Raw genomic sequence first — 19,707 nt, 5'->3', positions numbered from 1 at the left:
TGTGGGCGGAGGGTCTCCAAAAAATGGAACTCTCCCCCTGCAGAGGCGCTGCTCCAGGGCAGCCGGAGCTTTCTTGACAGATCAGAAATGCCGGTTTCCAGCGCATGAAACCGGCATTTCCGTTGGTCCTACGGGTGAGTACACAGCGCGTACACACCCGTAGGGAACGGAATTTCTGCCTCATTGTCTTTAGGTCGGTAAATATATTTTTTGCTCGAGTCTGATTTGTCCTTGCACATGACCCGCTACCCAATTCGACTTTGTTTTACCATGTGCCTTTCCATTAACTCTAGGGATGAACATGCCTTCATAGAAACATAGAAAAATAGGAGTAGGCCATTCGGCCCTTCGAGCCTGCTCCGCCATTCAATATGATCATGGCTGATCCTCTATCTCAATACCATATTCCCGCTCTCTCCCCATACCCCTTGATGCCTTGTGTCTAGAAATCCATCTATCTCCTTCTTAAATATATTCAATGACTTGGCCGCCACAGCCTTCTGTGGTAGAGAATTCCACAGGTTCACCACCCTCTGAGTGAAGACATTTCTCCTCATCTCAGTCCTAAATGTCCTACCCCGTATCCTGAGACTGTGACCCCTCGTTCTAGACCCCCCCCCCCCAAAGCCAGGGGAAACATCCTCCCTGCATCCAGTCTGTCTAGCCCTGTCAAAATGTTATACGTTTCAATGAGATCCCCTCATTCTTCTAAACTCTAGTGAATACAGGCCTAGTCGACCCAATCTCTCCTCTTATGACAGTCCTGCCATCCCAGGAATCAGTCTGGTGAACCTTCGCTGCACTCCCTCTATGGCAAGTATATCCTTTCTTAGGTAAGGAGACCAAAACTTCACAGTACTCCTCCAGGTGTGGTCTCACAAAGGCGCTGAATAACTGTAATAAGACATCCTTGCTCCTGTACTCAAATCCTCTTGCAATGAAGGCCAACATATCTTTTTTGCATTCCTAACTGCTTGCTGCAGCTGCATGTTTGCTTTCAGTGACTGGTGTACAAGCACACCCAGGTCCCTTTGTACATCAACATTTCCCAATCTATCACCATTTAAATAATACTCTGCCTTTGTTTTTCCTAGCGAAGTGGATAACTTCACAATTATCCACGTTACACGCATCTGCCATGTATTTGCCCACTCACTCAATTTGTCTAAATTGCCTTGAAGCCTCTTTGCATCCTCCTCACTCTCACAATCCCAACTAGTTTTGTGTCGTCAGCAAACTTGGAAATATTACATTTAGTTCCCTCATCCAAATCATTGATATATATTGTGAATAGCTGGGGCCCAAGCACTGATCCCTGCAGTACCCCACTAGTCACCGCCTGCCACCCCGAAAAAGACCCATTTATTCCTACTCTCTGTTTTCTGTCTGTTAACCAATTTTCAATCCATGCCAGTATATTACCCCCAATCCCATGTGCTTTAATTTTGCACACTAACCTCTTATGTGGGACTTTATCAAAGGCCTTCTGAAAATCCAAATACACCACATCCACTGGTTCTCCCTTATCTATTCCTTTTGCATTGGGAAAAACAATCATTTATTACAAATCTTTCAGCTGCCCTGCCCTCAATATCAGATGTATTACCATTGGACCATTGAATGCCTGGTAAATTAAAATCCTGTTACACATTAATACTCCCCAAAATGGCTCAGTTGGTAAATACACTGTAGTGTGAAACTGACACAAACCGATGAGGAAGCCCCAATCCATTCAGATTTAAACTGATATCAGCTGGGGCAGCAATACAACTACAATTGGCTTCTGGGCTGGGGAGAAAAAAATGTTAGCAAAGGGTATCCAGAGACTCCTGCTTGAAATTGTGTAGAGGTTGGGAAAGGTTAGGAATTTGTCTTCAATATAATACTGTTAACTGATTAACTTGCCACTACTCACTCACCTCGTACAAGAAGAGTGCCACTTGGGCAAGGTATTAGATGACCAGCATCCACAAAGTGAACCCCAGCATATGGCTGTGGTTTCAGCAAGAGAAAACAGAAGAAAATTAAAAAGGACCATGAGCATTCTTTTTTTTTTTTTAAAGTTACCCAACATGCTCCTCTCTTCCTCTGCCCCACCCACATCCCAGTATGATCCTTGGATAACAAGGGAACTTGCCGTGTATTGTACCACCAGGACCCAGGCCAATTCCTACTGCTTTGGAAAGGAAGGCTCTGTAGACAACCATAGGCTGTACACATTCAGCTGAAGTGGTCGCATAAGCTAGCTATTTAAACTACAAAGATAGTTGCTCCCATTAGACCTAAAATTCGTAAATAATTTTTAAACCAAGAACGACATCTCTTCCTGCACAGGGGATGTCAGATGCTGAGAATTATAAACTGGTCTGAAGGCTGAAAGGATTAGTGTCAGATCCTCCAAAGCAATGTCCTTAAGAATATTAGCTCCTGCTGGGTTGTAGCTGAACTTCTTGTAATTGACCAAATCTCCCACCTTAAACTGTACTGAGCACTTGCCACAGAGCCACGCTAGCAGAAGTCGGGCATGGGACTCTGATGAACTAATCATCCAGATATGGATATAATTCTAGATGATGCTGCATTCTGAAACATGCTGCAACCAGGACAGGTACTTTATGAAAACATCAAGTGCTGAGAAGTCAAACTAGAGTGCTTTGAAAATTTTGCTACTTAAAATTGAACTTCAAAAACTTTTCAGTATCGTTCCTATATGGCAATAGGGAAGCATGCGTCTTTTAAGTCTATGACAATCAACCAATTCTGGGATAATCTGTGGTAACATCCTGACTTGGAAATATACCGCCGATCCTTCATCGTTGCTAGGTCAAAATCCTGGAACTCCCTACCTAACAGCACTGTGGGAGTACCTTCACCACACGGACTGCAGCGATTCAAGGCGGCGGCTCACCACCGCCACTTTCTCAAGGGCAATTAGGGATGGGCAATAAATGCTGGCCTTGCCAGCGACGCCCACATCCCATAAACAAATTTAAAAAAGCATGACTATCTTAAATGTATTGTTTGACATACAGTAATAATCTTGCACCTTTAGGTGTAGTCCTTCTGTCTTTGAGAACCACAAAATGTCTGAGTGGACACCAGTCCTCCCCTGTTGGGGTAAATTCTTTCCATTACCCTGATGGTTATTTGTTTATCAGCTGACAAGGCAGCTGGCCCAACATGATAGGCCTTAGAACCTTAGATGTGGGCTTGTAGAATGAAGAGATACCCTCCCTGATAATCTCAATGACCCATGCACTGTCACTAATGTTTCCCTAACGTGCATGGTGTCCTTTTATATAACTGCCAGTGTTTAAGTGTCAGCTGTGGCTCAGTTGGTAGCACACTCGCCTCGGAGTCAGAAGTCCCACTCCAGGGACACTCCAGTGCAGTACTGAGGGAGCGTTGCACTGTCGGAGGTGCCTTCTTTTGGATGAGACGTTAAATCGAGGCCCCGTCTGCTCTCAGGTGGACATAAAAGATCCCATGGCACTGTTTCAAAGAAGAGTGGAGGAGTTATCCCCGGTGTCCTGGCCAATACTTTTCTCTCAACCAACATAACCAAAACAGATTATCTGGTTATGATCACATTGCTGTTAGCGGGAGCTTGCTGTGCGCAAATTGGCTGCCATGTTTCCCACATTACAACAGTGACTCCACTTCAAAAGTACTTCATTGGCTATAAAGCGCTTTGAGACATCCAGTGGTCGTAAAAGGCGCTATATAAATGCAAGTCTGTCTTTCTTTTGCCCTGAAATGATCAGGCCTACATATTTTCTGGATGTTCGTCACCCTAGGAAACAAGAACCCTGACAGACCATTTAGACAACAGAATGTCAGTCAAATTTAGTACTATGGAGAGGCTAAATAGAGTAGGGATAATTTTGCACAATGAGGCTCCTGGCATGGAGCTTCACTTGCCAGGAGCAGATGATTGACCTCCATCCCCAGTTTTTCAATGTGCCAGATTTGTGCTGCTTCTGATTTTCCAGACATTAATTCTAATGATTGGAAAATCAAGCGCATTGACCTCTGCGCAAGATTCTTTTACCCAGGCTTCTGGTGTGTTAGGGTCTGCACCAAGAGCCTCACCTCACAAAATCTAACTCGCTGTCTCAAACTTTGGCAATGAAAAGTCCAACACAAGGAGTAAAAAGCTATCAGCTGGAGATAAATGGATTGGTACAATGGCACTGATTCTATGGGCTTTATACAATGCAACATCACAATAGTATCCCGTAAGCTATTTTACACTGTGTGGAAGATAGAGAATGAAAAAGAATTCTCATTTTCACCCTTTATTTGAAATGTTGACAAGTGCGCTACTAATCAGTAATGCACCACATATACATCAATATTAGGAACCTCACTCACTCTGTGCAACTGCACTTCTGATTATGATTTATCACAATCGTAGGAGGCTGGCTGAGTGGAGAGTTGCTTTGGAAAGAAGTTTCATACAGAAGCTGAATTATAATCAGGAATTTGTTACAATAGGATTTCTGCACGTAGACATGGGGCCAATGAAGGGTTATCCGAAATAGCATCAGCAATGAAACCTGCAACTCTCCAAAGTATGGGTAGATTTCAAAAGCATTCTTTGTTGTTCTTGTAAACTGAAACAAAACTAGATCAAATTTGCCCGTTTGAAAGTGTAATGGTTTCCTCAACTTTTAAAATTATTGCTGATGCTTGAGTAAAGGAATTGTTTTTTTTTAAAAAAGACTTAAGTGTATGACACAGCAGTTTGATAGCTAGTTTTAGTGCAAGACTACAGAAATGCCACTTTGTTATCACTCTTCTTCCCCTTAAACAAAACCTTGAGATGCAACTTAATTCTACCAAAAACCTCAAGGATACACAGTATTTGATTTGGCGGTAAGCATAACAAAAGTACAATATAATACAAGCCAAAGGGCAGAAACAATATTATCTCAGAACTGAATTCTGGCATGGGGAGGGATGGGTTTTGAAACTTTCCATCACTGATCCAATATTCAAATAAGTTTTCTAAGATTTAATTAAAAACCCTTGGACTTCACAGCAACGTCTGCACCAAACTTAAATGTCCACAGCAAGACCTGCAAATAAAAAAAATTTGTAGTCTTAAACTTGGTTAAGTCCTGGCAGGTCCTGATTTACTTTGAATGCCAGAAGGATCAAGTGCTAAAGAGCCAGTGCAGTGCACAATTTGTTGGATAGCATTATAGTTTTGTTTATCACCAAAAGTCTTTTTCCAGGGATTTAACCTCCAATGTTTTTTGTTGACTTATTCCTAACTGCATAAAAAGTTACCAAACCTCACGATGACTTAAGGGATGAGGAAAAGAGAGAAATCAAAATTCTATATATACACACACACACACCATGGCCTAGAAATTGACCCACTTACCGCCACCCGTTTGCACTGCGATCAGATCTAAAAATGGCGGCTGCCACTCTAGCACCCTTTGTGGCACGGGACTCGGTGGCAGCCATTTTGGTGAGGGCCTTAGCATTGCCGATAGCGGCGCTGGCCCTGGAGATGTAAATTAAGAAGGGGCTTAACGTCACCTCAGCGAACTTTGACCTTAGCGCCGAGTTCAGCACTGGGTCCTAAGCTCGCCATGAAAACCGAGCATTCAGCAGACTGACAGAGGCATTGTCAGCACCTCTTAAAAGGGACACACACATCTTTCAGGAAGACTTTGGGCTGGATTTTTTAAAATTTTATTGAAGCAGTGGCTTGGTACAATACATGTTAAAAGTTTTTTTTTTTTTTTTTTTTAAAGTGTGCAGGGAGTGCTTCTGTATGCTTGCAAGGCCTTGGCGGGTAAAGGAAAGACTCTGACAAGACAGAAAATGCTGGAAATACTCAACAGATTAGGCAACATTTGTGGAAACATAAACAGAGTTCACGTTTCAGGTCGAGATGCTGCCTGACCTGCTGAGTATTTCCAGCATTTTATGCTGGCATTTCAGATTTACAGCATCCCCTTGCAGAGGGAAGAGGAAGACGCAGAAGAGGAGGAAGCAACCCAGACAGCCCCTTTCTGGCTGGGATATCCGGGATGGAATCGTCCGACTGCGGTATCAGTAACCACAACCCCAATTCCCCTTTCAACATTTGTCCCACACCTTACCTTCCCTGTTACTGACCATCACAGCATCCTCTTGACCACAATGCTGAAATATAAGCTACCACAAAGCAAACTTTCCAATCCAACTTTATACATCTATCCATCCAATATGACATCAAGAAATCAACTCATAGCCCTTATGCATTCCCTTAGTGACCATCTTGTGTGTGCCTTTGCCTATCCTACTGATGTCACGCAATGCTACTCCAGTGGCTGCAGCATGGCTGGTGGAAGGCTGCTGACTTTCTATGGGGGACACTGCAAATGGCCTTGCTGGTCAAGCTGGTGGCTGGGAAAATCAAATAAAGTGACGGTGTTTCTTCTTCATTCTCTTCTCGGTCAACCACTGGCTGGGCAGGCTGCATTTCTTGGGTGTGTGAAATGAGGAAGGCACAAGGGTGGAGTTGTGGTGAGGGGAGGGCGGGAAAGCAAGAGGTGCATGCAAGGAGGATGATAACGTATGAGGATCCTTAACGTATGATAGCGTATCCTTTCAGCCCCGCCGCTGGCCAAGGGCTCAGCCATGCCCCTGCGAAGAATGGCCAGCACCGTCTCCTCCAAGGAGATGGGGTGAAGCTAGGAATGGAAGGTGTGCCTCCTGTCTGGTACAGATTGTTGGTAGGTGAGTGATTGGGAGGGGCTAGGGGGGTTGGGGGGAAGGAGAAAAGGAAAGAGTCATGCATGGGAGAAGTGTGTGAGGCTAGTGATGCAGTTGGTAGGAGACAGCTTTTGAAGATGCATTCACTGACCTTGACCACTGGTCTGAGATCATGAAGCATCCTTGGGCACTGGAGCCAGGCCGTGGGGGAGACACTGCTGGCCTCGGTGATCTGGTCCCACATTCTTCTTTCTGGAGGGCCTCCTGGCCCTTGTGGGTACAGGACCTCTCGGAGTGTTGATGCCTTTCACAAAACTGGAGTGCTGCGTGCGAGACCCTGGGTGCCCCTTCCCTGGCTTGCTAAACCATGTGTGTTAGTGCTGAAGCACTTTTCCCGTTTTTTTTTTTTTTTTTTTTTATAAAAGGTGTGGATGGGAATTCGGCTTTAAGAGCTGAAGACTCCCATTTGGGAATTCTTTTTAATGTAAAAGTTTTTTCACAAGGCATGAGCTGCAAACTGCATATTTTACAGCATTTTAATTTTTATCATCTCAGAAGACAGTGCCCTTTTAAGAAAACGACAATGCATTGCCCTTTTAAGATCCCACAATGGTTTGAAAAATCACAGCCTCTCTTTCAGAGACTGTTCGAAGTTGCAACGCTGTGTGTAGAAACCACATTGGGGCCTGATGCTGGGAAGAATGCACCAGAAGGGCGTTAAACGGTGAGTTTCGCGCTGGACTCAATCATTAGTCCCCAGCACCAATTTTTCAGTCCTACAAGTGCCACCATTTTCCGAAGTCGTTAACCTACGGCCGCAGTGGCACTGGCAAGTTTCATGGTGGCCACGAATTTCTAGGCCCATGTCCTTACAGACCTTATGATAATAATATTCATGACATTTTGCCCCCTATACACACAAATTTGTTACAAAAGCATAAATGTAAAGAACTGCTTATGCATAGAGTACTAAATCAATCCTTTTAACATCCTTTCACTTGCCTTGCATCTCCTGCAGCCAAGGAAAACGTCCAAGGAATTGCCATAATGATTTCCTTTTTCTGAAACACTTGGCTACTTCTTGGCACCTCCACAAATGATATGGCTAAGAGTAAAAAATCCATGGTGCTTACCGTTGCTGATCCCAAATGTGCACTGCCCTTGTAAAAGGTATTTCCTATATCTTATGGCAGTAGCTTATTTTCTGTACAAATTTAATAAGTAATTTGCCCTTTTTGTTTCCATGTCAAACTTCAGTGCATGGAAATGTCTAAGTGTAGCAATATACTTAAAAATAATGTGTGTGTGTGTTACAAATGCATATTGCTGGATTTTGTGTGGGTTTTGGTGCTTTTGAAAATAAATTCTTGGTACTATATATATTACATTTGTAGGGAAATTCCTTGAAAAAAGTTGAAGGGCGCTAACTCCATTCCCACTTACGCACTGACGAATGAACTTGTATTTATTTAGTGCCTTTCACACCCTCAGGACGCTCCAAAACACTTCACAGCCACTGAAGTACTTCTGCAGTGTAATCACTGTTGTAATGCAAGGAAAAGCGACAGCCAATCTGTTCCATAAACAGCAATGAGATAAAGCAGATAATATGCTTTAGTGATGTTCGTTCAGGAATAAACCGGGATAATTCCCCTGCTCTTCTTCGAATATTTTACTTTCACTTCAGAGGGCAGAATCGATCCAAATTCTCGTCTGAAAGATGGTACCTTTGACAGTGCACCATCCCTTTAGTACTGCATTGAAACATCAGCCTGAATTATGTGCTCAAGAGGAGTGGGACTGGAACCCAGAGTCTTCTGACTTTGAGGCGCAAGTAATATCACAGAGTCAAGGCCGAGATAGTACAACTTCAGCCCAAAAAATTTACTTAATTATTACACCGATACATTAAGATTCACGGCAGCAACCAAGACTAAATGTGTTACTAACCTCCAGTAGAAAACCATGTAACAAAAAGTTGAATTTCTGTACTCGAAGTGAGGGATGTCATTAGTAGAAATGGACCACTCACCTTTCGCACCTGGAGTCCACACTAAGCCCCCTCAGGTTGGACAAAACAGAGCAAACATGGTGCAAAATCCTCTCCTACTCTGCCAAAAGGACCATAACTCCTCTTTCTCCCCCTATTTCAAAAGAGTCTTTACTGAAAAATAATAATCAATTGCGAAATGGGACTGCCAACATATAATCAATATCTTCTCTCTCTTAGGCTGTCCCTCGGAACCGAGGATGATTTGCTTCCACATTAAAAATGAGTTCGCAGGTGACTGATGAGTCCAATGCGGGACCTACAGTCTCTGTCACAGTTGGGGCAGACGGTGGTTGAAGGGGCGGGTGGGTGGGGTGCTTGGGTTGACGTGCGCTCCTTGCGCTGCCTGCACTGGCTCCCAGCGAAGAGACTCGAGGTGTTCGGCGCCTTCCCGGATGCTTCTCCTCCATTTTGTGTGGTCTTGCGCCAGGGATTCCCAGGCATCAGTGGGGATGTTACACTTTTTCAAGGAGGCTTTGAGGGTGTCCTTGAAGCGTTTCCTCTGCCCACCTGGGGCTCTCTTGCTGTGCCGGAGCTCCAAGTAGAGCACTTGTTTTGGGAGTCTCGTATCGAGCATGCGGCCAATGTGACCCATCCATCGGAGCTGATCGAGCGTGGTCAAAGCTTCAATGCTGGGGATGTTGGCCGGAGTAAGAACACGGACGTTGGTGCGCCTATCCTGCCACTGGATTTGCAGGATCTTGCAGAGGCAGCGTTGGTGGTACCTCTCCAGTGCTTTGAGGTGCCTGCTGTACATGGTCCATGTCCCGGAGGCACACAGCAGGGCGGGCATCACTGCTGCTCTGTAGACCATGAGCTTAGTGCCGGGTTTGAGGTCCTGGTCATCAAACACTCCTCAGGCGACCGAAGGCTGCACTGGCACACTGAAGGCGGTGTTGGACTTAGTCGTCGACGTCTGCCCTTGTTGACAGTAGGCTCCCGAGGTATGGAAAGTGGTCCACGTTGTCCAAGGCCTTGTCGTGGATTTTGATAATCGGGGGGGGGGGGGGGGGGCAGTAGTGTGTGGCGGGGGCAGGTTGGTAGAGGACCTTTGTCTTACGGATGTTTAGTGTAAGGCCCATGCTCTCGTACGCTTCGGTGAAGGTGTTGACGATGGTTTGGAGTTCGACCTCCGAGTGAGCGCAGACGCAAGTGTCTGCGTCTAATCAATATCACACTGTGGGCCTCTATCCGAGGAACTAGGCCGAGATATGCCAAACTAAGATTTTCCTATGAAGTCTTACAGCTAGCAGAGATTTTCATCCCTTCAATCGGGTGGGGGGAGGGGGCGGATTCAAACTAGAATTACGATCAAGAAGGGCACATGGGAATTGAAAGGCTGCATTAATTAATATATTTACCTGATATTTCTTAGCATAATGTTAGAAGAAACCAATATTGGATTAAACCCTGTGGCAAGGCTCAAACATGTCAACATTCCAAATGGACACAAAAACTGACTTTTAAGGTGCCAGATAGCAGAAAAGAACATACTACATTTCATTAGAGGTTCCAGAACTATTTAGTGCTATCTGCTCCTAGGCTATGGGACTCTTTATTAACTTTCTGAACATGGGTAGAGAAGTGTTACAGGTCATACGAGGAGGAAACAACCAAAATAATTCCTCCGAGATCCACTTACACTTACCAGAGTAAAATTTTATTGATAGCCTTATTACATAAGATACTTCTAAGTGCATGCTATCATCAAAATACCTCATGAAAGTGTCATTACAGGCAAAAATGTATGAGCAGAGGATTTAATTGCAAAAGTTATTCAGTGAGAATGCAGCCCTAATGGCTATTATGGAAGTCTTTATGGCAAAGTCCAATAAAGGTACATAGCCTCCTGGCAAAACTTGAAGATGCTCCCCCAATTCTATTAGGTAGGGAATTCCTGGATTTTGATCCAATGACGATGAAGGAATGGCGATATTTGTCCAAGTCAGGATAGTGCACGACTTGGAGAGAAACTTGGCGATGGTGTTCCCACACACCTGCTGCCCTTGTCCTTCCATGTGGTGGAGGTCGCAAGCTTTGCAGGTGCCTTGGCGACTTGCTGCTGTGCATTCTGTAGGTAGTATACAGTGCAGCCATGGTATGCCAGTGGAGGAGGGGTGGATATTTAGGCTAGTAGATAAAGTGCCAATCAAGCAGATTGCTTTATCCTGGATGATGTCAAGCTTCTTGAAAGTTGTTGTAACTGCACCCATGCTGGCAAGTGGAGAGTATTCCATCACAGTTGTGCCTGAACGACTATCGACCTGTCGCACTCACACCCATCATAATGAAGTGTTTCGAGAGACTGGTCTTAGCCCACATCAAAGCCAGTGTTCCTGCCTCCCTTGACCAACACCAGTTTGCCTATCGGGCAAACAGATCAACGGAGGATGCAATCACAACTGCTCTACACTCGGCACTGAATCACCTAGATGGTAAGGAGACCTACATCAGAATGTTGTTTATAGACTACAGCTCAGCATTCAACGCTATCATCCCCAACAAGCTGGCCACCAAACTCCAAACTCTTGGCCTGAACACTTCCCTCTGCAACTGGACCCTGGACTTCCTAACAAACAGACCCCAGTCTGTCAAATTAGGTAACCACACCTCCCCCCCACCCCCTGACCCTGAACACGGGGGCCCCACAAGGATGTGTGCTGAGCCCCCTCCTCTACTCCCTCTTCACCCACGACTATGTGGCTGTTAATGGTTCCAACACCATCATCAAGTTTGCGGATGACACCACGGTAGTAGGCCAGATCACCAACAACGATGAGTCAACCTACAGGGAGGAGGTCCAGCATCTCGTGAAGTGGTGCGCCGATAACAACCTGGCCCTTAACACCAAGAAAACAAAAGAAATCATTGTGGACTTCAGGAAGTCCAAAGGCGGCAGTCACACCCCCATCCACATCAATGGGGCTGTGGTGGAAAGGGTGGACAGCTTTAAGTTCCTCGGAGTCCACATCACGGAAGACCTCTCCTGGTCCCTCAACACCTCCTCTCTGGTGAAGAAGGCCCAGCAGCGCCTATATTTCTTGAGGAGGCTGAAGAGATGTAATCTGTCATCCCTGATCCTCTCTAACTTTTACCGCTGCACTATAGAGAGCATCCTGACAAACTGTATCACAGTATGGTATGGCAGCTGTAGCTACTATGACCGGAAAGCCCTGCAGCGGGTAGTCAAAACTGCCCAACGCATTACCGGCACCCGGCTACCGACCATAGAGCACATATACCAGAAACGCTGTCTACGGAGGTCACGGTCCATCATCAAAGACCCTACCCACCCCAGCCTGTTCGCCCTCCTACCATCTGGGAGACGCTACAGATGCATTCGCACCCGTACGACCAGATTTAGGAACAGCTTCTTTCCCAGGGCTGTCATCCTACTGAACTCCACAAATAAACACGAAAGCCTGCACATCTGCCAATGCACTTTATTATGGTCATATTTATGTTAATATACTACAAGCCAAATGTATGTTGAATGTTTAAATGTCTTAATCCAAATGTACACACTCGGGAGCCGCAAGCCTACATTTCGTTGTACTGCACTTGTGCACTAACAATGACAATAAAAGTTGATTTGATTTTGATTTTGATTTGATTATAGGTAGAGAGGTTTGATGAGTCAGGAGGTGAGCCGCTCGCTGCAGAACACCCAGTCGCTGACCTGCTCTAGTAACCACGGCATGTGTGAGGCTGGTCCAGTTGATTTTCTGATCAATGGTGAACCCTAGAATGTTAACAGTGGAGGACTTGGCGGTGGTAATGCCATTAAATGTCATGTGAAGGCAGTTAGGCTATCTCTTGGAGCTGCTCATTGCCTGGCATTTGTGTGACACGAACGTTACTCGCCACTTAGTTTAAAGAAAGGAAAATTCCATTTCCACTAAACAAAACGTAAATTAGCTAGTCCCAAATTTCAAAACAGTCTTATCCAAATATTTACAACTAGCTGAAGTGCCCGGCGGTGCCGAGGGATTTTTGAGGGCATGTTGTTGTTGGAAGAGAGAGAGAGAGAGAGAGAGAGAGAGAGAGCGAGCGCGACTTGGGGGTGGGGGAAGAGAGTGCGCGACTTGGGGGGGGGGGGGGGGGGGGGAGAAAGAGAACGCGCGACTTGGGGGGGGGGGAGAAAAGAGAGCGCGCGACTGGGGGGGAAGGGGGAGAGGAGGGAGAGGGAGAGGAGGAGGAGGAGAGGGGAGGAGGAGGGGGAAAAAGGAGGGGAGGGGTGGGGGAGGTGGGGGAAGGAGGGGGGGGGTGGGAGAAAGGGAGGGGGGAGCCAGCAGATCCTCTCCCCTCTGCCGGCGATGGCTCCGCTGAGCTCCGTGCCGCCCCACGCACTGACATGCCGAGCGCAGCGCCCCGGTCAGCCCGAGCCCCGCCCTCCTGAGGCCGGGCCTGAGGCGGCTTGAGACGGCTGGCCGGGCCCGGTTGCCTTGATAACCCTCCTCCCCTCTCCGCCTCCCGATCTCCGGGACCGGGCCCGAGACGGCCGATTGCGGTTGGCGAGCCCAGTTGCCGGGGTAACCCTCTCCGCTCCCCCTCCCCTCCCGAGCCCCGCCACCCCCCCCCCCCCGCTAACCTGCTCGCTTCCCTCTGGCCGCGCTGTGTGTGGAGGTGCACGTGCGCCGTGCAGCGCAAGGAGCTTGCAGTGAGCCCAGCCAGCCTTTACCAAGATGGCTGGCCGCTGGTTCGGAATTGGGCCCAGTGGGGGGGTGGGGGGTGGGAGGAGCTTGCCACAAAACAATTACCTAGGATCCAGCATGGCTGGCAACAGACGCCCAGGCTTCGAGGCCTACCTGCAAAAACGGGGAAAGGTAGGAAAATTAATGAGATTAGATAAAAGATTTAGAAAGTAATTAACTTTTTTTAAAAACAATATGTGTTTTAAAAGCAACTTTTTTTTTTTTTTTTAAAAAGACGCAGAAAGCGGGAAAAAGAAATGAAAAGTTTGGAATCAAGATGGCGGCGACTCACCTCGGTTCAGAACGATAAAGCCCGCCCCCACACGCACCGATTGGTCGACCATCAGGTCACCGAAGTGTAGGGTTGGTCAATCGTCCCGTCACTCAACTCGAGGCGGGCCCGCCCGCACGCGCCAGGAACCCGCCACGCAGCGATTGGTCGACCGTCGGGTCGCTCGACCGTACGATTGGTCGACCTCGACGTCACTCAATGCTAATGAGCAGATAATGAGCGGAATTTTGAACGTTTTTTGGATACCGCGGGCACAATTTTTGTCTCACCGAAACGTAAATACGCTTACAGCCGTTCTGGAATCGTAAGCTTTCTTTTGATGTAACACACGTGTAGGTACGCTCTATAACTTTTGATTGTATAGCCGGACAAAGAGACAGAAAGACAGACAGAGAGACATACCGTTTTATATATATAGACAATTGCTGGGCATGGTTCTTTGTGTTACTATTTTTGAAAAAATACACAGTCTAAGTCCCGACCACTCTCATGCAATGTTTATTTGAAGACATATGCCTTCCAATGCCCTTCATCTGCCTCCAGTTCTGCTACTTAAAGATAAAATGCCATCTGTGATGAAGGTGACCTGTCACTCCAAATAACCAGAAGCATGCTGAAATGGTCAATGACACACTTGCTCTTAACTGTCTCCGAGAAGGCACCTACCTGATCTCCACTGAACATCTCATAGTAGTGCAGTCCAGGTCAGGAATTGAAGTGAGGGTGGGGATGTTCTGAGGATATGACACAATGCAAGGTTTCTTTCTTTCTCAATAGGCAATAACATACATTTTCCAAAGCTTTGCACACTGCCTGGAAGAACGCTACAAATTGTTTGCTCTTAAAATTATGTCTCTCTGGAGCATGGTACAGTACAATTAGTGGCACCTTCAGCTTCATACATGTTCTATTCAAGACTTGTAGATATGTAACAGAACCTTGGGACAACAGTTCAAAATGTACTTTCTACCTGTTAATAAAAATGAAATTATAATGGGGTGATACAGTGGCCGATTTTGCAGGTTCTTGCCATTTGGAGAATGGTCTGATCATTAAAAAAACAAGAATAAGAAAGAGAAAAGACAAAGCGAAACAAAATGAACTAGTCAATAAAGCAACACAGCAAAATATTCGAATAATAGCTAGAGATTTTATAAGAGGTGAACAGATGTATCTGTAAAGTAGCTTAAATCTAGACTGTCCAACAAACTGCGCTGTTTGTCACAGTTAGCAACTTTAATCTTCTAAAAAAAAAATGCTACCTCTGCTTTCTAATCGAATACTAAGCCCTGTTGGTCAGGCTAAGGAGAAAATACATTTCTTGCTGCTAGGGTCAGTACAGCCCAAAGCAATAAAGATCAGTAAACTGGATGAAGATATCTCACTCTATGCCAAAATCCACCATCGAAATCAGACAGATGTGGCTGAGCTCTCAGTCCTCTAAAGTTGTGAGCAGAACATTCTATGCCTATCCAAAAGATTCTACATAGAATACCAGTCATGAAACTTCACACACAGCTTCTTCTGCCTGTGAAACTCTCCCAAGACAATGCTGTCACTTGGAGTTCTGTCCTTCACATGCAGAAATACAAATGCAGAATTAACAATCAATTGCTGAACCAGGGTTGCTGGTGCAGATACCTGAGCATTGTACTCTAATACATTTCTCCAAATCTTTCTCTGCTCCTGGCAACTACCATGTTGTGAAACATCTATTCTTGTTATAGTTGTGACTAGATGCAGTCTATTACACCACCTAACTTGCATCGAAAAAAAATAACCTTTAGGTTTACAAGTGGAGCTGCTCTCTACTCTTTCCCATAAGCTTTTTCCCCAATCATGGGTACAGCAGCACTGATCGCAGAGAGATTGTTAAACAGTTTGACCTCCCAAAAAAGAGAGTAAGTCAGCAAAATTGGTCATTTAGTACACCAGATCCTTTAAGAAAATTTAGAACCATAAAATGAGTTCATGGTATATTTCAGTTTTATACAACATAAAAAGCACAATAAATAATTCGGATGAATTTACTGTATATTACACAAGCACTTCCCAACAAAGAAACACTTTATAAAAAGAAACAACTACATACAGGAAATTCCATGTTAGGAATGTTACAAAATTACACGTCAGAAAATACAAAACTGCAGCTGGGAACACGTGTAATCTGAACTATCAAAATGTAAATTAACCATAAATACATGCACTGCTGAAATATTAAAATGCTATTGACCTTGGATCGAAGGAATGATAAATGAAAAAGGGGAAGAGCAAAACAGCAAAAGAGCATAAAAATAAGAGATTTGCCTCAAATTAAGTCAAAGCACTTCGTGATCAATTACTTGGAAATGGTGTAGTCAAACGCAGCAGTGAGTTTAAACATAGAAACCAACACGTCGTTATAAGATAGTCTTATAACAACGTGTCTTATTTTGTTTCAGTACACCTTAACTCTAGGGTGAAGAAGTTTGAGAATTAGAATCAGTATCAATTTTAAGAACAGCTTCACTATGTTGTACTTAAATCACTTATAGCAAACTTTGTACATAGCATTCAGCAATAGAGATTTGAACGTGCATTGCCATAGACTTCTGGGACTTGAGAATGCTCAACAGCTGCAGTTTATGTAATAAGCATTCCTAGAAGCTTCCTATTTCATTAACTAAAAATAGCACTTGTTGCTGCAGTTGCCAACCAAATGATAAAAGTCCACATTGAACATTTGTTTGCACAACTATAACTTAATCAAAAGTGAAGCAATTACTACATCTAATAGGTAAGCATTTAGTTCAAGCCACAAGTTGTTGCATTTTAGATGGCACCTTTCACGACCTCAGGATGTCCCAAAAGAACCAGTCATTTCCCATCCCTCCATATTAGCCAAATATTCACCTATCATCTTTGCACACATTGAGACAGCAGTCCAGCCGAGCCAGTGGATGTCTCCATTTGCTAATATCATTCGACAACTTGCCAGGAATGCTCACATGATCCAGGAAAGCCCCTGATGACAGTGGAATGGCAAACCACACCCTTGTGGCAATCATTTGATATAGGTACAAATGCTGGGCTTTTAGTTGGGAACCCATACTCCTGGGTACCTCAATAGTTTGTACTTAGCAGAAATAGATTAAAGTCAATCTACATAAATAAACATTCAACAATTATCTGCTCTACAGTGATTAGGTTATGTGCAATGGGACTGAACAGTATATATGTAAAAACAAGGTTTCTGCATGATTCACAATTGTTTAAAATGGATACTTCCATTAAACAAGAGTTGTCCGATATTAACCTATGATGCACAATAGAGTCACTCAAGGCAAATGGAAGGTGGTGGGCTAGGCACTCAGTTTGCATGCAACTTAAAGTATGCATGACATAAGGGTTTGGTCAGCAGGAAACCATTGCAACATCTCTCTATCCATCTTCTAGATGTGCCCGAGAAGAACATGCACGCCCCAAGTACGTCCAGCCTAACCAATATTTCACAGCATGCCCCACTCACTGTATTCCTCTCGAGGAACTGATTAAAGACATCCACCCAGGGAAGTTAACAGAGTGGGCCCAAAGGAAGTGCACTGGGTGACACACAGGAGTGAGTGAGCAGAGCAGGCACTGGTAGCACAGTGCTAGCCAGAGGGTCAGGTTGTTTAGCCCTTGGCTAAATAGGCTGAGGATATAGATTTGGATTTTGCAAGGTGATGCTTGCAGAGCATCATATGTTAGTGCAAGCATTGGGTGTCACGCTAAATAGTATATTGCAGATGGCAGCTTGGCTGGAGGAGTCTACTAACAACATGTGCAATACATAAGAGGATGGCTTCGCAACTCTGTAGTGCACCCTGAAGCACAGTTACAGGGGCATCTGTAGTGGAAGCCTCCACTAGAGGCCCTCATGTAGTCTGTACTTCTTCCAAGAAATCTTAGATTCCTGTATGCCAAACTGGAGAGGGTCCTCTCTTCCAAACTACAAAAGATTGGAGCTGGGTTGTAGACAAGAATTGAATAGGGCTTCCCTGATCTCATTGGTGCTATTAAGTCCGCTCTCCTGATCAGTGGCCATGCCGAGCCAGTGCCCAGTACCAGTGGTATGGCGGGAAGGGACACAGATAATACTGCCATCTCAGGGCAGTGGTACCCTCCAGTTAGCTCCCTCCGGCGCCTGCACATGTGGCAGCAGCACAAGAGGTGAAGCCTGCAGTAGGACAATCTGGACTTGGCTGTCTTTAGGCAAATGCCACTTTATTCCCACCTCGCACATTCCTGCCACTGAGTCAGCACTTAGGCTAAAGAAGCATGGATTCGGGTTAAGAGTACATACTTCTTACACTGGTACCAAGGAAGCACCATGGCAAGATGCACTCAGTACACAATGGTTCCACACTAAAATTATGACTGCACTAAAGTCACTGAGTGTAGCCACTGTTCTTGGCTTGGAGCTTGCTTTCAGCAACTGGCAAAAATGGGAGTGTGGTAACTCGTGGCATGACAAAGCAATTTCAGTTTTAAAATGGCACAAAAGTGAAATTATAACTCGAGTCAGATCCCAACTTGACTCTGGTACAGCAATGCAGGACCCCCTTGGAGAGGCCCACTAACTGCGCTTGGTCTTGACACTGGTGTCTTTACAAGCCTGGCTTAAAAAGTATCAGGGTGTTCCTTGTAAAACTAGCATACTTGTTTTAAATGTTTTGAGAGTGTGTCTGCTACTGCCTGGATTCTCAAAATATATAAGTATACATTTACAGAACTCTCTCTTGGTCTTGAGCACCTGATTTACAACCAGGCTGCATAATTTAGGTTCTGCCCTGGAATTGATTCTGTAGCTAAGTATAAATGCAATCTTAAACAGCTATCTCAGTCCACTTTCATTGAGTACTATTATTATGCAAACATTAGATACAGATAGGACTTTAGGCTCAAAACTCAATTATCAGGATTAAACTTAAATCAAAAATACATCATTTGCAGAATAAAACATTGACATTAATTCTTGACCTACTTTTAGAATTTAAAAAAATTACAAACTGAATTTTTTTCTGGGGGGGGGGGGGCAGAAGAGGCAAAATGGACAGTTATATGCTCTGAGCACCTTCTGAAGGATTGAGAGATCTGAGTAATTTAAAAGTACTGAAATACCATTTCTTATAATGTTCTCTGGTTCATATGCTTCAGTGACTTTGGATCATTAAGACAGCAAAACATCTCAATAATGCTCCCTATATCCAGAAGCTGTTACATGTGTGACTTAATAACCCGGAAAGAATTTGTGAAAGCTTATAAAAGGAAAATCTGTAGCAGTAATAGGTCAACCATGAAAAAAAAACATTATTGCTATAATTGAATTAAGCTGGAAGTGCTCCATACTTTGTTTAGAAGAAAACTAAATGAACTTGCTTGTGGGAAAATAAATGCTGTGAGCCTAAAATTCTGGGAGTCCTTTTCTGCCAGCAGAAGCAGGGCTCCCATTTGCCCTTGCCCAGCAATGCAGACCCTGGGATGGAATCATTACCATAAATCAAAGAAGGCAGCCCGTGCTATAAAAGGTGCTCCAGAGGAGACAGCACCATTCTATTGACAGGTGAATCAGCACGGCATGCCATTCAAATAGCAGAGATCAAGGCCCAAGAAGGGCTGAAGCAAAGGGTCAGTAATCTTGTGTTATGTGCTTAAAGGACCAAAAAGCTACTTTCTTCAAGATGATCAATCCTCTGCGGCTCACCCCACCCCACCCCACCACCACCACCCCCCACCCCCAGTGGAATTTGAGCTGGAATTTGAATGTGGAAATCTGGCAGATCTAGATTCTGACCCAAATTCAACCATCCCCGTAGGCAATCCAACTACACTCCGCCTCCTGCGATTTCAATCACTGCATTCCGAACACAACTTTTTTTATTTTAAAGAATATCACTGTTTAGTGGTGGAGAACAGGCAATAGGAAATGTGAA

At 44.8% G+C, this 19,707-nt stretch overlaps 1 protein-coding gene across 10 annotated transcripts in view; it reads right to left on the bottom strand.

Moving 5' to 3' along the window:
* The window catches only part of LOC147115213 (protein MTSS 1-like), a 190,246-nt gene that overhangs the window by 97,797 nt on the left and 72,742 nt on the right, over positions 1-19,707 (bottom strand). The window contains exon 1 of one of the 10 annotated variants that reach the window (XM_085993586.1): positions 14,420-18,741. The exons of 4 other annotated variants lie outside the window; for them this stretch is intronic. Coding sequence is in view for 5 of the 6 variants with exons in the window: in XM_085993578.1 (XP_085849704.1) it covers positions 1,920-2,220 (301 nt within the window). In the remaining variant the exon portion in view is untranslated. Of the gene's footprint in view, positions 1-1,919; positions 8,905-14,419; positions 18,742-19,707 lie in introns of those variants that run through there. 5 more of the 10 variants (XM_085993578.1, XM_085993581.1, XM_085993577.1 and 2 more) reach the window with 5 other exon arrangements.

This window comes from Somniosus microcephalus, chromosome 7, assembly GCF_052327205.1.
Source record: "Somniosus microcephalus isolate GS21.2 chromosome 7, FLI_Smic_1.0, whole genome shotgun sequence".
Classification (NCBI taxonomy): Eukaryota; Metazoa; Chordata; class Chondrichthyes; order Squaliformes; family Somniosidae; genus Somniosus; species Somniosus microcephalus.
The sequence above is the reverse complement of the archived record's forward strand: the minus strand, read 5'-3'. Positions and strand labels throughout refer to the sequence as shown.